Source organism: Chiloscyllium punctatum, chromosome 31 (assembly GCF_047496795.1).
Source record: "Chiloscyllium punctatum isolate Juve2018m chromosome 31, sChiPun1.3, whole genome shotgun sequence".
Classification (NCBI taxonomy): domain Eukaryota; kingdom Metazoa; phylum Chordata; class Chondrichthyes; order Orectolobiformes; family Hemiscylliidae; genus Chiloscyllium; species Chiloscyllium punctatum.
The window spans coordinates 63,563,316-63,579,651 of record NC_092769.1 but is presented as its reverse complement, the minus strand read 5'-3'; the positions used below and the strand labels follow the sequence as shown (position 1 = coordinate 63,579,651).

Sequence of the window (16,336 nt, the reverse complement as noted above, 5' to 3'; positions counted from 1 at the left end):
AGTCCTACACAAGGGTGAACCCAAAATCCCCCCTTCCCCAGATAATCTCTCCAACATTGTCCTGTACATGGCAGAGATGGAACCTGTCAAAAGGTTGCAGTAAAAAGTCGTGTGTGTGGCTGTGTGCGCAGCTTGGAGACCTACCCCACAAAGGTAGCAGCAGTCTTAATGTTGGTATACATCTGGCTGCCCCGGAGAGGTGGTGGTGGTGATGGGGCGCAGTACGACGTGGATCAGACAGTAGGTGGGGTGGGGGGGGGGGGGGGGGGGCGGTGTTGGACGGCGTTGGAGGGTGGGTGGGGGCGGACGGGGCAGTGTTGGACTGGGTTGGGGGCGGGCAGGGGGGCTGTGTTGGTTGGGGCTGTGGGGGTGGTCATGGTGCAGTGTTGGACGGGGTTGGGGGGTGAAGGGGCGGGGTGCAGTTTTGGATGGGGTTGGGGGGGGCGGATGGGGTGCAGTGTTGGACGGGGTTGGGGGTCAGGCAGGTGGTTGATTTTGGACGGGTTGGGGGGTGAGGGGCGGAGTGCAGTTTTGGATGGGTTTGGGGGTGGGGGCAAGGTGCAGTGTTGGACGGGGTTGGGGGGCGGGCTAGTAGGTGATGTTCAATGAGGTTGGGGGGTGCATTGGGTGCAGTATTGGATGGGGTTAGGGTGCAAGCGGGTGGGTGTGTGGGCAGGGTGAAGTGTTTGACAGGGTTGGGGGATGGGTGGTGTGCTGTGTTGGACGGGGTTGGGGTTTGGGGGAAGGGGGTGTGGGCAGGGTGCAGAGTTGGACAGGGTTGGACGGGTTGCAGTTTTGACAAGGTTGGGGGTGGGGGGTGTGGGCAGGGTGCAGAGTTGGACGGGTGAGGGGGTGGGTTGTGGGCAGGGTGCAGTGTTGGACCGGGTTGGGGGGTAAGCAGGGTGCAGTGTTGGATGGGTTTGGGGGGTGGGCAGGGTGCAGCGCTGAATGGGATTGGGGTGTGGGCGGGGTGCAGTGTTGGACGGGGTTGGTGGGCGGGCAGAGGGGCGATATTGGACGGGATTGGGGGATGCACGGGGTGCAGTGTTGGATGGGGTTGGGGTGTGAGGGGGTGGGGGTGGGGGTGTGGGCAAGGTGCATTATTGGACAGCTTTGGGGGGGTGGGCAGGGTGCAGTATTGGATGGTGTTGGGGGCGGGCGGGGGCACAGGGTGGGGTTGGAGGGGGTTTGGGGGTGGTATTGGACGGGGTTGAGGACGGGCGGGGTCAGGGTCCTGGGTTCGATTCTGGCCACAGTCAACTATCTGACTGTATTTTGCACATTCTCCCCGTGTTTGCATGGGTTCCTCCCACAGTCCAAAAATGTGCAGGTTAGGTGAATTGGCCAAGTTAAATTGTCCGTAGTGTTAGGTGAATGGGTAAATGTAGGGAAATGGGTCTGGGTGGGTTGCGCTTCGGCAGGTCGATGTGGACTTGTTGGGCCGAAGGGCCTGTTTCCACACTGTAAGTAATCTAAATGGCCAGTTTCCACAACTGTAGGTATTCTATGAAAAGGTATGGTGAAAAGAATAAATAGTTAGGATGGCATGATGGCTTGGTGATTAGCACTGCTGCCTCACAGCACCAGGGATCCTGGTTCAATCCAGCCTTGGGCAACTGGCCGTGTGGAGTTTGCACCTTCTCCCTGTGTCTGTGTGGGTTCCCTCTAGATGTTCCAGTTTCCTCCCACAGTCCAAAGACGTGCAGGTTGGGTGAATTGGTCATGCTAAAATGCCCATGATGTCCAGGGATGTGTAGGTTAGATGCATTAGTCAGGGGTAAATGTAGAGTAAGGGGGGAATGGGTCTGGGTGGGTTACTCTTTGGAGGGTCGGTGTGGACTTGTAGGACCAAATGGCCTGTTGCCACACTACAGGGATTCTATGAGTTGGATGGAAGAGAGAAATAGTCTGCTCCTGCTCCTATTTTCTACAGGGGCCAACATCAGCTGCAGGAGCTGAGCAGGGGGTAAAGCTGCTGATCATTGCCACTTGTTCAGCTTTCTGCATCTCCCAGCACTGGGGGAGGCATCGCCTGACGTCACAAGCAGGGGCCGCGCATGCGCCCGCCGTCCCGGCCCAGCGGCAAGATGGCGGCTGTGCAGCCGGAGTTCGAGCCGCCCCCGTTCCCGGTGAAGAGGCTGAGAGCTGCAAACCCGGCCCCTGCAGGTCAGTCTGCCGTTTCCGTGCCTTCCCGAGGTGTCCACAAGCGTGTCCTGTCACTCCCTTTCCACCATTTCGCTCCTTACCGGCTATATCTACCACCAAGAGGCCCTGGCCACAGCCTTACAGTCTCCCCCCCCCACCAATAACGTTCCTTTAAACATAATGTGGAGGGACTGGTTTTGGCCTGGGGTGGGAAAAATTTTAAATCGCAACTCCATGTTATAGTGCAACAGGTTGATTTGGAAGCAGTAACTTTCATATCGCTGCTCCTTCAGGTGACTGTGTAACCTGATGAAGGAGCAGTGCACTGAAAGCTAGTGCTTCCTAATAAACCTGTTGCACTATAACCTGGTGTTGTGTGATTTTTAACTCCCTTTCAACAGCCAGAGAGTGGCTAAAGGAGGAGCTGGACCCATCAGTGACACGTGGGGGTGTTAAATGAACACCTTTGCACCCGTCTTTACCAAAGAGGAGGATGCTGCCCAGGTCACGGTGTCAGAGGAAGAGAGCTCGTCACATGAAGGAGATCGAAATGACTCTGGGTAGATTGATGGCACTTAAAGTTGACCAGGGGCTGATGTGATGATTTTGAAGGGAGGGAGGTTGGAAATTGCGGGGACACTGGCCCAAATATTTCAGTTTTCCCTGGTCTTTCGGGATGTACCAGAAGACAGGAATTGACAACATTTTTAAAGGACAAGGATAATCCTGCTGTAAAGATACTCCCAGAAATCATTGGTGGCGGAGAAGCTTCTAGAAACAACTGTTTGGGTTGGAATTTGTAAGCATGTGGAAAAATGTGGGTCAGTTAGGAAGAGATTTCTAAAGGGGAAATCATGTTTAATTATCTTGCTGGTGTTTCTTTTGAAGTGGTAACAGAAAGTCTTGGTGAAGATAATACTCTTGATGTGGTGTGCATGAATTTTCAGAATTTGTTTGATATTGTGCTTTGCAGCAGACCTGTGAGGAACACAATAGATCATAGAATAAAGGAGACAGTAGCTATGTGGATCCAGAATTGACTGAGCAACAGGGAGAGAATGGTCAACAGATGTTTTTTCAGGCTGAAGGAGGGTTTGTGATGAAGATATCCAGGGCATCAGTATTGGGACTCTTGCTTTTCCTGATATATGTTAATGATTTAGATCTTGGGGTGTAGGGGACAATTTTAAAACTTGCAGATGGCATGAAACTTGGAAGAATAATAAACTGTGACAACTGTGTAGAACAGCAGAAGGCCACTGACAAATTTGGGGTGCAGGCAAAAATTTCAATGCAGAGAAATGTGAAGTGATTTTTTTTAGAGAGTACATTGAAAGACAGTATAAAATAGGAGGTACAATTTTAAGAGAGATGCAGGTGCAGAGGGACCTGCATAAATATGTTAACAGATCATTGAAAGTGGCAAGACAGGCAGAGAGGGCAGCAAATAAAGAATAATTTATCCTAGACTTCAATAGTAGAAGGACATATTGAGGACTGCAGTTGCCCCAGAGTCAGAGTTGATAAAGTGTGGTACTAAAAAAAGTACAGCAGGTCAAGCAGCATCCGAGGAGCAGCAGGGTCAACATTTTGGGCATAAGCCCTTCATCAGGACTGAGAAAGGGGGCTGAGAAATAAATGAGAGGGGGAAGGGCTGGGGAAAGGTAAGTGGGATGGCAAAAGGTGAGTGGAGGTAAGAGGTGATTGTGTGGCAAGTGTGGAGCGGATAGATGGACAGGACAACAGACAGGTCAGGTCAAGAATCTGGTACTGGATTAGTGGTGCTGGAAGAGCACAGCAGTTCAGGCAGCATCCAACGAGCAGCGAAATCGACGTTTCGGGCAAAAGCCCTTCGTCGATTTCGCTGCTCGTTGGATGCTGCCTGAACTGCTGTGCTCTTCCAGCACCGCTAATCCAGTATTTGGTTTTCAGCATCTGCAGTTATTGTTTTTTACCTCAAGAATCTGGTGCTGAGTTGAAGGGCTAGATCTGGAACGGGGTGGGGAGGTTTAGAAACTGGTGAATTCACTGTTGAGGCCATGTGATTGTAGGCTCCTGAGGCAGAAGACAAAGTGTTCTTCCTCCAGTTTGTAGGTGGCACTCATCTAGTTACAGGTTGCCATCCTGAAAGTAACGCCCTTTTCTCAATCCTGAGTTATCTATTAGTTAATTATTGCTAATATCCTACCTCCAGCATGATAGCCTCTTACCTTATTAAGCAGCCTAACATGTGGCACCTTATCAAGCGCCTTCGGTGGGAGGGAAATAGCCCCAAGATGAAATGAATGAGACTCATTGTTGACTTTTGGCATGGTGGCTCAGTGGTTAGTACTGCTGCCTCACAGCACCAGGGACCCGGGTTCGATTCCAGCCACGGCAACTGTCTGTGCGAAGTTTACACATTCTCCCCGTGTCTGCGTGGGTTTCCTCCGGGTACTCTGGTTTCCTCCCACAATCCAAAGATGTGCAGGTCAGGTGAGTTGGCCATGCTAAATTGCCCATAGTGTCCAGGGGTGGATATTGGGTAGGGGAGTGGGTCTGGGTGGGTTACTGTTCGGAGGGTTGGTGTGGACTTGTTGGGCCGAAAGGCCTGTTTCCATTCTGTAGGGAATCTAATCTTCTCTGAAAGTACTTAATATTTCATTCTGTGATATAACAGATCAAATACCTTCTGGAAATCCAAATATATTACATCCACTCCACTTTTTCCTAGCTTGCTTGTTTCCACCTCGAGGTATTCTAGCAAACCTTTCTGGCATGATTTCTCTTTCATGAAGCCGTGCTGACTCTGCTTGATCGTATTATGTAATTCTGAATGCTCTGCTGTTAGATGCTTTATAATAGACTCTAACCTTTTCCACTAACAAACATTAAGCTAACTGGCCTTTAGATATCTGCTTTCTGTCTCCTTCCATTTTCAAATAAACATGTTACGTTGGCAGTTTTCCAAACTTTGGGACTTTTCCAGTACTTGAAAACTGCACCTGCTATCTCTGTAACTACTTCCTTTGATAGCCAAGGATGTATCCTGTCAAGCCCAGGGGTTTTATCAGTCTTTCGCCCTGTTAGTTTAACTAGCACTTTTTCCCAAGTGATGGTTATTGTAATTTGCTCTTTTGCTCCTTGATTATTCAGACATTTTAGAATGTCATCTGACCTTTTTATTTTGTACAGTTTGCACTGATTTCAATGATAACATAGGAACAGGAGTAGGCCATTCAGCCCCTTGAGCTTGTTCTGCCATTTAATGAGATCATGGCTGATCTGTGGCCTAACTTCATATATCTGCCTTGCCCCATTCCCTTAATGTTTCTGCTGAACAAAAAAATTATCTATCTCCAATTTAAAACTTGAGTTCTTACATTTTTTTGTAAGAGCGTTCAAAATCTCTGCATCCTTTGTGTGTAGAAGTGCTTCCTCACATCTCTCTTGAATGGCCTAACCCTAATTCTCAGGCTAGTTCTAGTTCTAAAATCTCCAACTAGTGAACAGAGTTTATCTACTCTGTCTTTTCCAGTTAATATCTTGAAGCCCTAAATCAGATCACCCCCTTAACCTTCTAAATTCTATAGAAAACATGCCTAATCTGTATAATTTCTCCTCCTAATATAATATCTGAAGTCCAGTTATAATTCTTGTAAACTTATGTTGTACTCTGTCCAATATGTCCTACCTTAAGTACGGTACACAGATCTGCTTGCAGTACTGCAAGTAGACTGTAACAGGGGTTTTGTACAGCTGCAGATACTGGGCTCCCTTTTCTCATTTCTCAATAGTCAATATGAGATTTGTTTCCTCCCAATTCAATTGAAAATGTTTTTAACTTCAAAGCCCCTCCCCCAAAAAAGCATTGAATGGGTAACATTGGTGTGGTCCTCCCTAAAGGCTGTGGCTGTGAAAATTCACCATCTTTTCAGTTGCTGGTAGCAGGGAGGATGCTGAGGTTTGTTGAGTATTCTGGTCATGAATCTGACAAGTAACAAGTCACCCCTGCTGCTGACGTACCTTCATCTTATAAATAGCCATTTGTTTTGAGCGCCTATGAGAACAGGGTGGAATGTGTTTGGCACATTCTGGATTGGTCGATATGTGATGAGCTGAAGGAGGCTATGACCGGGTACTGAATGGGAGGGAATTGAATGGTCCTTAATTGGCCCTGAGCAGATCATCAGCTCCTTCCAAGACAGGTTTTTTTTAGTGCTGTTCTGAATGTGATTGAAGTGCTCAATCATCCCTGGTCTCTGGGTGGTTGAGATTTTGGAATGGTGTTTAGCATAAGGCTTTACTGAATTACTTCTCCTGTGGAATATGAACTTTATCTTTTTCAGAAAACCCCATCTGGTGAAGATCTGTTTCCAACAGATTTTATCTGTCATGACAGCATCATTTCTTCAGAATGGGAAAGCTTCAATCCACCAGGTAAACCGGTGTATCAGTACTAGGATATACCTGTCCCCTCTTTTTACTGTGGAACAGCAGATCTATCTAATTCCTTCAGGTAGTGGGTTGGAATAATCAGTTTGCAATGAATCTTATGGGCATAATGGATTGTATCTGTGAAAGTTGTTCTTTCACAGGGCTGAATTAGTTTGGACACAGATGAGGCACATATTCAAGTGCTGATGGGCATCCTGGTATGCCCTCAGTCACCAATAACAATGATGTATCAGATCGTGGACTTGAGAAATTAAATGACCCCTATTTGATGCATAATCAAAATTAATAAATTTCTAATACTTGGAGCTGTGAGCCAAGTTATATTTGAGACATCTTTGTGATGGTAAACCTGCTTGCGTAGGACAAGTGAGTTCTTACTTGCTCTGAGAGATGGGGAAAGGCTTTTTAATGCTGTACGGACTGTTTGAGGACAGTCACATTAGGGACACAGTCAGACTTTTGGCTGGAGTCTATTGATTTGGTGATAGTGTTTGTGATTTGAATGAACCCTTAGAATCCCTGTAGTGCAGCTTTCCTGGTGAGTCTTAGTGATGTATAGCACAGAAACAGACCCTTCAGTCCAACTCGTCCGTGCCGACCAGAAATCCCAACCCAATCTAGTCCCACCTGCCAGCACCTGGCCCATCATTCTCCTCACTTGCCCTTGCAGTGGATGTACCTTCACTTACAAATAATCGTTTGACTGGAGCACTTACGAGAACAGGATCAGATGTGTTTGGAGACAGGATTTCCCAGTTCTCCATCCTGGGATTCTCCGTGTGAACAGGGCGAGTTGCGATTGGAGTCATTATGTGATTATGTATGAACTGGGTGGAATTTATTTGTACACAGGATGTCCTAATCCTGCACCAGAGAATTCTCAGTGCGGGAAATATTTGGAGACAGGATGTCCCAGTCTTTGCACCTTTAAAAGAACAAGGATAGGACCAGCTTCTGAGGTGCCAATCTGTTGTAGCAACAACACAGGAGTACTTGCATACCAGACGGCAAAAGCATAGAGTCAAAAAGGTTCACAGCACATAAAAAGGTCCTTCAGCATATTGGGTACATGCTGGCTTAAAACTAACACCTAACCATTCTAATTCAATTTTCCAGCACTTGGCCCATTGCCTTGTATGGTTTTGCATCACAAGTATTCATCTAAACACTTCTTAAAGTTATGAAGATTTCTGCTTCTACCAAACTAACAGGCCACTGAGTGAAAACATTTTCCCTCAAATCTCGCCTAAACCTTCTGCCCCTTAAATCTATGCACCATAGTCATTGATTACTCTATCAAGAGGAAACGTTCCTTCCTTGCTATGCCCCTCTCAATCTCTTCTATGTGGTGAAACCAACCACAATCTGTCCAATCTCTCTGTATAACTGAAACTCTCCAGCCAGGCAACATCCTGGTAAGTCTCCTCTGCACCCTCTCCCGTACGATCACATCTCTAAACAAAACCGAGTGATCCCTGAACCTTAGATAGCATCTAAGCTCTGCTATCTTACTGCATCCAGTTGTGACTGGCACTGGAGGTGAAGAGGCACCCAAATGATCTCAATTCTAGAATGGAGGGGTGGAAATATCAGCACGTCAGTGCAGAGGCATTCTCATCCATCTTCAGGTCAGAAGTGGGAATGTTTGCTGATGATTGTGCGATGTTCAATACTGTTCATGACTCTTCAGACACTCAAGCAGTCTATCCAATTGCTACAAGACTTGGATAACAAGCGGCAACATTTGCACTGCACGCATGCCAGGGAAAATCCTTCTCCAAGAGGAGCGACTCTAACTAATGTGTTGATGTGGCTCAGGTTGGAAGCTGGAAGGGGCAGACAGTGAGCCTGGAGAATGTTCATTGTTTCAGATTTGGCTCCACTTCACTTTTAAACCTCCACTCCGGCTTCTATAGCTCACTTCACGGTATGGCGTGGCTGATAGATGGCAGGGTGCATGCATGGATATTATCTTTATAGTAGACAATGCTGAGCAAGCTGTATGTTTAGTTGTACTGAAACAGCTGGAGACAGTGGGGAGAGCTTTTCAAAGCCAGACCATTCAGGTTCTATCGCTGTGGGGCTAGATTCTGGAGATCTTTCCAGCTCACCAGTGAGTTTTTCCAGTGCACCAAGTGTGCTCACGCTGGGGAGAACCCATTCACCTGCTGTGAGTGTGGGAAGATGTTCACTCAGTAATTCAACCTGCTGAAACACCAGTTTGTCCCAGAAATTGACTAATTGTCTTAAATGGCATATTTCTTCAACTGTTTGCGACAAACTAGGCACTGACTATGCCCAACCACTGCATGCTTACGAAACTCACAAGACGTTATCTAATATTAGATATGCACTTAGTGTTTTCTGGATAATACTAGCTGTGTGAAGATTTACACTGATAATAAATTTAGGATTGTCAATTAGGCTTGCAGTCGGACACACTTGTGAGGACTGGTAACATAGCAAGGTCCTGTTCTTTGCAGGCAGAAAGCACATGGACATGCGCTGTGTGCCTGTTTCAACTCAACAAAATACGTGACAGCCATTTTTTCCCTGCAGTTCACAGTCAATCATCATTAATTGTTGCATTCTACCTGACAACGTGACTACCACAGTCCACTTGCCAATCAATCAATGTTATCCCCTCATATTAATAGAAGTGTTGGATCTGTCCCTTTATTGATATTTTGTAAATGATTCTAATGAGTACAAGGTAAAAAGCTTGGACAAAATGTGTGTCTTTTAAGAAATAGTAGTCCAAAGGTGTGCAGGTCAGGCGAATTGGCCATGCTAAATTGCCCACAGTGATAGATTAGATTAGATTACTTACAGTGTGGAAACAGGCCCTTCAACCCAACAAGTTCACACTGACCCTCCGAAGAGCAACCCACCCATACCCATTCCCCTACATTTACTCCTTCACCTAACACTACAGGCAATTTACCATTTTTTTGGACTGTGGGAGGGAACCGGAGCACCTGGAGGAGCCCACGCAGACACGGGGAGAATGTGCAAACTCCACACAGACAGCTGCCTGAGGCGGGAATTGAACCCGGGTCTCTGGCGCTGTGAGGCAGCAGTGCTAACCAACTGTGCTACCGTGCTGCCCATGATAGGTGCATTAGTCAGAGGGAAGTGGGTCTGGATGGGTTACTCTTCGAAGGGTCAGTGTGGACTGGTTGGGCCAAAGGGCCTGTTTCCACACTGTAGGGAATCTAATCAAATACAAGTGTTTGGATTTTGTTAATTCAGTTAATGAGTATAGAGGAGCACTGGATAGGTTTTCTAAGTCATCAATAAGGCAATTATCCCAAAATTGTGAGTTGGAATGTGTGCACAGTGCAAGAAGTGGCAGTGGAAGAGGCCTGTTTGTTCCATGCGGAGGCAATGTCCAGGCCAGTGAGATGCTTCATAAACACCCAGACCTTAGACCCTGAATAAGAAAGTGTGGAATAGCAGATGTACTTTTTATCAGGAAAGGCAGTGATAAGTGGCTTCTACCTTCACTGGAGGCAATGTTCAGCAAGCTGTGGCCATCCTTGAGGAGAATTTCTGTCCTGGACCATTTTGGTAATGCCCTTTATAGGAGTGAAGAAAAGGTTTTTAGACATAACAAATTCAAACAAGAAGTTGTTTGGATTTCTGTTGTGTGCTGATGGGACTGGCTTTTTTTTTGTAAATTAAATGGGAGTAACTGTAGATGGGAAACTCAAACCAAACATCACATTGTGATGAAGGGATACAGTAACCATTACTATAGTTTGGAAATGTGCATTTTAAAAAGCAGCTGGGGTTTTGCTTTCAGTTCTATGAAGGTTGGTCTTTATTTAGAGCACAGAAATTAATTTGAAAATGTGACCTAAATAACTTCCAAGAAAGCTTCCTGCTTAGCGATTGAGACATTTACGCTGCTGATTTTATAACATACAGAAATAAACATGATTTGGAAACACTGGTAGTTTAGCTTGAGTTCAGTTCAGAAGAATCGAGTGTTTAGTCCAGCAGAGCAGTTTTCATCTTAGCAACAGGGTTTCAGTTTGTGAAGTCTCCAAGTTGTATAGAAATTTTGAAGCTATCAGAACTGAAAATGGATTTAGGCCATCGGGCTGGGAAGATGTCTAAAAAACGGCAATGATATTTCTCCTGGATTGACCTCTGAAAAGAATGTTGTCGGGGAAAAAAGATTGAATGCTAAGATTTTGTAAAATTGACTTAGATATGTAAAATGAGGTTTTTTTCCCCTCTTTTATGTAATGTTCTTGTTTTAAAAGTGCATTGTCAGCTTCATGTGAATGTGTGTGAATAGTGACTAACCATCATGGTGACCAACTGAAAACATAAAATTTATGCTCTATTAAGCCAGATTTCATTCTGGGATCTAACTTGTCTGGGATCTTACTATCAGCTGGATTCCGAACAACATCAAGATCTAACAGACTCACACAAATCACCAGGACCTGAATATCATTGGGCTTCAACTGTGAAAGGAAAAGGTTTGTCCATTCTGTTTGTGGGAAAGTAGTTCAGATATTGGAGTGTGTGGAAAATCACCAGAAGCACTTTGTTCAGGTCTGGGCACCCCACCTTGGAAGGCTAGGCTGCACAGATTGACTGACTCACACCTCTAACTCCACATCCCACTCCCACCCCACAGTTACAGTGTTCCTTCTCTCCCCCACCCACAAGTCTTTGAGGATGTGAAGTGCAGATTTACCTGAATGATACCCGGACTTCAAATGTAGGCCATTTAGGACTGAGATAAGGAGAAATTCTGTCACCCAGAGAGTGGTGACATGAACCTGTTAGAATTATTTGGCATAGTTGAGGATGAAACATTGATTGTCTTCAGGAATGAGATAGGTACAGTTCTGAGATCAAAGGATATGAGGAGAATGTGGGAACAGAACACTGAGATGAATGATCAGCCATGATCATGTTGAACGTTTCCACAGGCTTGAAGGGCTGAATGACCTACTCTGCTCCTATTTTCTATATTTCTACACCGAGACTAATTGTGGTCAGAGGGTGAACAAACTAAGCATGCAAGAAGCCACAGCGAGTCTATGCCAGTTCTGTGTAGAGCAGTTAGGTGTATCTCAGTCCTCTGTTGTATTTCCAAAGCCAAACAAGTTTATTTCCCTTGAATGTCATTCCAATTGCGTTCTTAAATCATAGATCATTGCAGCTTCCACCAACTTCTTGGGAAAGAGTTCTGGATATTACCACTCGCCACAACAAAAAAAAGCCTTCCTTTGCATTCCCTCTAATTCTTGCACAAATCTTGAACTGTGTGTCCCTTTATCTTTGTGCTGTCACCAAAACAGGCTTTTTTTTTTCTTATTTTCATACCTCAGGCCTTCCCAAAGTGAGGCTGGAACACGAACATTGAAGTTGTGAGCTCTGATGCAGTGATGGCAACTCCACCTCAGAGCTATCAGCTGTGAGATCACTTCAAACCCATAGTTTTTGGAATAATGAGTGTGGCCAACTGTCTGATTTCTAAGACCTGATTGTGATCCTAAAAACTCTGTAAAAAGGTAGGTTTTTTATTTACAAGTAAACCTTAGCGTCAAAACCCAACCGCTTGTCCTTCTCACAGCTCATTTCTCCCGCACCTCGCTCAATATCCCTCTAAAATAACACCCACTGCTGTACTCTCAGACTCGAACTCTCTTAGCTCTACCCCTCCACTCTGAGGCTCCCGGCTCTCCCCGCTCCGGCCTGAGGCTCCCGGCTCTCCCCGCTCCGGCCTGAGGCTCCCGGCTCTCCCCGCTCCGGCCTGAGGCTCCCGGCTCTCCCCGCTCCGGCCTGAGGCTCCCGGCTCTCCCCGCTCCGGCCTGAGGCTCCCAATTCCTTATTAGACCCTGAGACTCCCAGCTATCCCCGCTCCACCCTGAGACTTTATTTCTTACCCCCACCAACTCTTTTAACCCTCCTTCCCCAACCTAAATCTCAAATTCTTCCCTAACCCAAAATCCTCTTATATTCTTCCCCCATCTTGAATCTCAAAGCTCTCACCAGCCCCAACACTTACCCCACCCCACCAAACCCTCAGGGTTCCCCTAATCATACTCTCTCAGTTCTTCCCACTACCTACCCACCAAAACTCTCGCCGATTATCCGAGACTCTCTCAACACCTAAACGGCCATCGGCCTTCCCTCCTTATCAATGTCTAACCTCTTACCATTACCCCAAATCCTTATACCTCTTCCCACCCTTCCTCCCATCCCTCCCAATTCTCTCACCCCATCTCTCCCACAGAACCTAACTCTGAGCTATGTCCTTCCAGTCAAACGCTCACGTATCTTCCCATTCTCACAAGTGGAGCAGGTGAACAGTCTTTCCCCAATTTCAACTCACTGATGGAAGTCTTGGAGGTGAAGGTTTTCCTCTGCATCAGGCTGCTGTTCTCCTTCGAGAAGTTGGGCATTGTGGATTGGGGAATTCTCTCAACACACTGGTTGAGTCATAGATGTACAAAAACCATTTTGTTTCCCTTTTGCTCAGTCTTTCTCACTCATCACGTTAAGGCCAGAGTCTTGCATCAGTCCATATGGGTGGCAGGTTTCTTCTGTGAAGGACATTGGTGAACCAGTTGGGTTTCTAAACCAATCCTGGGGCTGCTTTCACGCTCACATTTTTATTGTGCTCCCTACAAATGATCAGATTCCATCAGTTCAGTTCCACAACCTACTCAATTAATCATGGATTGAAAGGTTATGGAGAGAGTTGGCAGGAAGGTAGAGTTGAGGACAAGGTGAGACCAGCCATTATCATTTCAAATGGTACAGCAGGCTTCAGGGGTTTAATTTGCCTACTCCAGCTCTGAATTTTTAATGTTCTTTGTGTTCTTTTTTGGATCTCTATCAGTTGCTTTCTCTTATTTTAAATTAATTTTGTTTGGAAAGGGGCAGGTGGGAAGCTGAAACCACATGGAGCATCAAGACCTGACAGATGCACAATATTCATCAGGAGCAGAATATCACGGGCCTTTGAACATGGAAGGACAAAGCACTGTACACAACGGCGAGAAACCATTCACATGTTCTGTGTGTGCACGAGGGTTCAGCCAGTCATCTGGCTTGTCGAAACATAAATGCAGCCATACTGGGGAGAAACCGTGGAAATGCGGTGACTGCGGGAAAGGATTCATTTCCCCATCGAAACTGGAAACTCATCGGCGCAGACACACCGGAGAGAGGCCATTCACCTGCTCCATTTGTGGGAGGGGATTCACGCAGTCAGCGAACTTACTGACCCACCGGCAAGTTCACACTGGGGAGAGGCCATTCACTTGTTCCGAGTGTGGGAAGGGATTTGCTGATTCATCCAGCTTCCTGCGGCACCGGCAGGTTCACAGTGGGGAGAGGCCATTCAACTGTTCAGAGTGTGGCAAGAGATTCATTCAGTCATCCGACCTGCTGAGACACCAGCGAGTTCACACTGGGGAGAGACCTTTCAAATGCCCAGACTGCACAAAGTGCTTTAAAAGTTCCAGGGAACTGACATGTCATCTACGTGTTCACACTGAGGAGAGACCTTTTAAATGTCCCGACTGTGAGAAGTGCTTTAAAGGCTCCAGGGAACTGATGCTCCATCAACGCATTCATACCGATGAGAGACCATTCAGGTGCTCTCACTGTGGGACTGGGTTCAAGCGGTCATCGCACCTCACTGAACATCAGCGAGTTCATACTGGAGAGAGGCCATTCACCTGCCTTGCATGTGGGAAGGGATTCACTCAGTCATCCAACCTGCTGACACACCAGCGAGTTCACAAATAACTGCAATGATTGAATGTTGCAGTTCGTCACATCCAGAACTGAACTGTCTTCAATGGGACCTATTTTTATTAAACGTCAGGCCACTTTTAGGTTTTAATATCCTGGATAAAGGTAAATAAATTACCTTTGTCTTCAATGCAGTGTATTTTCCTCACTTAAAAGTTATTTCCTTTGAAGAATTTGACCTTTCCCCTGTACCCTCCATCTTCACTTCCATGAAAAATGTGAGGAGCACATGAAGCTTCTTTGGTTACTAAGATTGAAATAATAAGATCAACTTATTTCTCTTCCATTAGCCACTGACCAAATTGCTTCAGAATTTCCTCCTTCTCTGAGCCCTGAGATGGCATTTTCCTTTTGTTCCTCCTCCATTTTCACTCATCACCATTCACCTTATCCATGAAACCCTCCAGTTGCTCAATCGAACCTGTTCCCACTGCATGCCTCATCCCTCAATCTTTCTATATTGCTCATATTATGAACTATCCTCCCTTCTCTTCAGGAACTCTCTCCTCTGTTCTTCAAGTCTGCCATCACTCCCCCTCTTGTAAAAACACATCGTTGACACCTTTGTTCTTGCAAACTGCCCCATCTCCAACCTCCCATTCTTGTCTGAAGTCATAGCTGTTGAAATGTACAGTCCAAAAAAGGACCCTTTGGCTGTCAAGTCTCCGTCAGTCAAAAACAACCCAACTATTCTATTCAGCACTCTGAACACAGCCTTGTAAAGCCTTGGCATCACAGTGCACATCTAAATACAACCTAAATGTTACAAGGGGTTTATACCTCTCCCATCCTTACAGGCAGTGAGTTCCAAATTCCCAACACCCTCTGGGTGAAAAATTCCTCTCATTCCCCCCTACACCAGGCCCTGTTCTTAAATCTATGATTATGGTCATTACCAAGGGGAAAAGTTTCTTCCTGTCTACCCTATCCATGCCCCTCAATTTTATACATCTCAGTCATGTCATCTCTTCAAGTCAGAACGAAAACTCTCTAGCGCAGGCAACCTGTTGGCAAATCCCCTCTGCACACTCTCTCGTTCAAATAACTTTCTTACTATAATGTGGATTCCAGAACTGTGCAACGACTCTAGTTGTGGCCTAACCAATGTTTTATACAATTCCAGCATAACCTTCCTGCTCTTAAACTCTATGCCTGGAAAAATAAAGGCACGTATCCCATCCATCATCTTAACCACTCTATCTATCTGTCCTGATGTCTTAATGAACTGGCGTACATACCCATCAGGTCCCGCTGATCCTCAGTACTCTATAGGGTCCTACTGTTTATCGTATATTCCCTTGCCTTGTTTGCCCTACCGAAGTGCATCACCTCACACTTATGCTGCTAGAATTCATTTTGTGTCTGACCAGCCCATCTATAGCCTCGTGTAATCTAAGGCTATCCACCTCACCAATTTTTGTATCACTTGTAAACTTACTTATCAACCCTCCTCCATTCAATTCTAAATCATTAATATATAGCACAAATAGCAATGGCTCCAATGCTCTGGGACCCCACTAAACATAGGAATTGCATGTGCATGTAAGACAACAGTGTGTAGGAGAAAGTGAGGACTGCAGATGCTGGAGATCAGAATCGAGAGTGTATTGCTGGGAAAGCACCGCAGGTCAGGCAGCATCTGAGGAGCAGGAGAATCGATGTTTCAGACATAAGCCCTTCATCAGGAATGAGGATTGTAGGCTGGGGCTGAGAGATAAAGTGAGGAGGGTGGGGTTGCGGGGGGGGGGAAGGTAGCTGAGAAAGTGAAAGGTGGAAGAAGGTTAAGGGGGGAGCGATGGACAGGTCTGGAGGGCAGTGCTGTGTTGGAGGCTTGGGACTGGGATAATGCAGGGGGAGGGGAAATAAGGAAGCTGTTGAAATCCACCATTACCCCGTGTGGTTGCAGAGTCCCAGGGCGGAATATGAGGTGTTCCTCCTCCAGGCGTCAAATAGTAATGGTTTG

The 16,336-nt window shown here is 46.3% G+C and overlaps 1 protein-coding gene across 11 annotated transcripts in view; it reads left to right on the top strand.

The window, feature by feature from the left end:
• The first annotated feature begins 2,054 nt into the window (after positions 1 to 2,054).
• LOC140457219 (uncharacterized) overlaps positions 2,055 to 16,336 on the top strand; it is a 35,238-nt gene continuing 20,956 nt past the window's right edge. Inside the window, exons 1-5 of one of the 11 annotated variants that reach the window (XM_072551326.1) lie at positions 2,055 to 2,166; positions 6,474 to 6,564; positions 10,988 to 11,075; positions 11,937 to 12,119; positions 13,492 to 14,478. In XM_072551326.1, coding sequence (XP_072407427.1) covers positions 13,516 to 14,367 — 852 coding nt within the window. In that variant the 5' untranslated portion in view covers positions 2,055 to 2,166; positions 6,474 to 6,564; positions 10,988 to 11,075; positions 11,937 to 12,119; positions 13,492 to 13,515 and the 3' untranslated portion in view covers positions 14,368 to 14,478. Of the gene's footprint in view, positions 2,167 to 6,473; positions 6,565 to 10,941; positions 11,076 to 11,936; positions 12,120 to 13,491; positions 14,479 to 16,336 lie in introns of all 11 variants that reach the window. The other 10 variants (XM_072551325.1, XM_072551328.1, XM_072551324.1 and 7 more) reach the window with 10 other exon arrangements.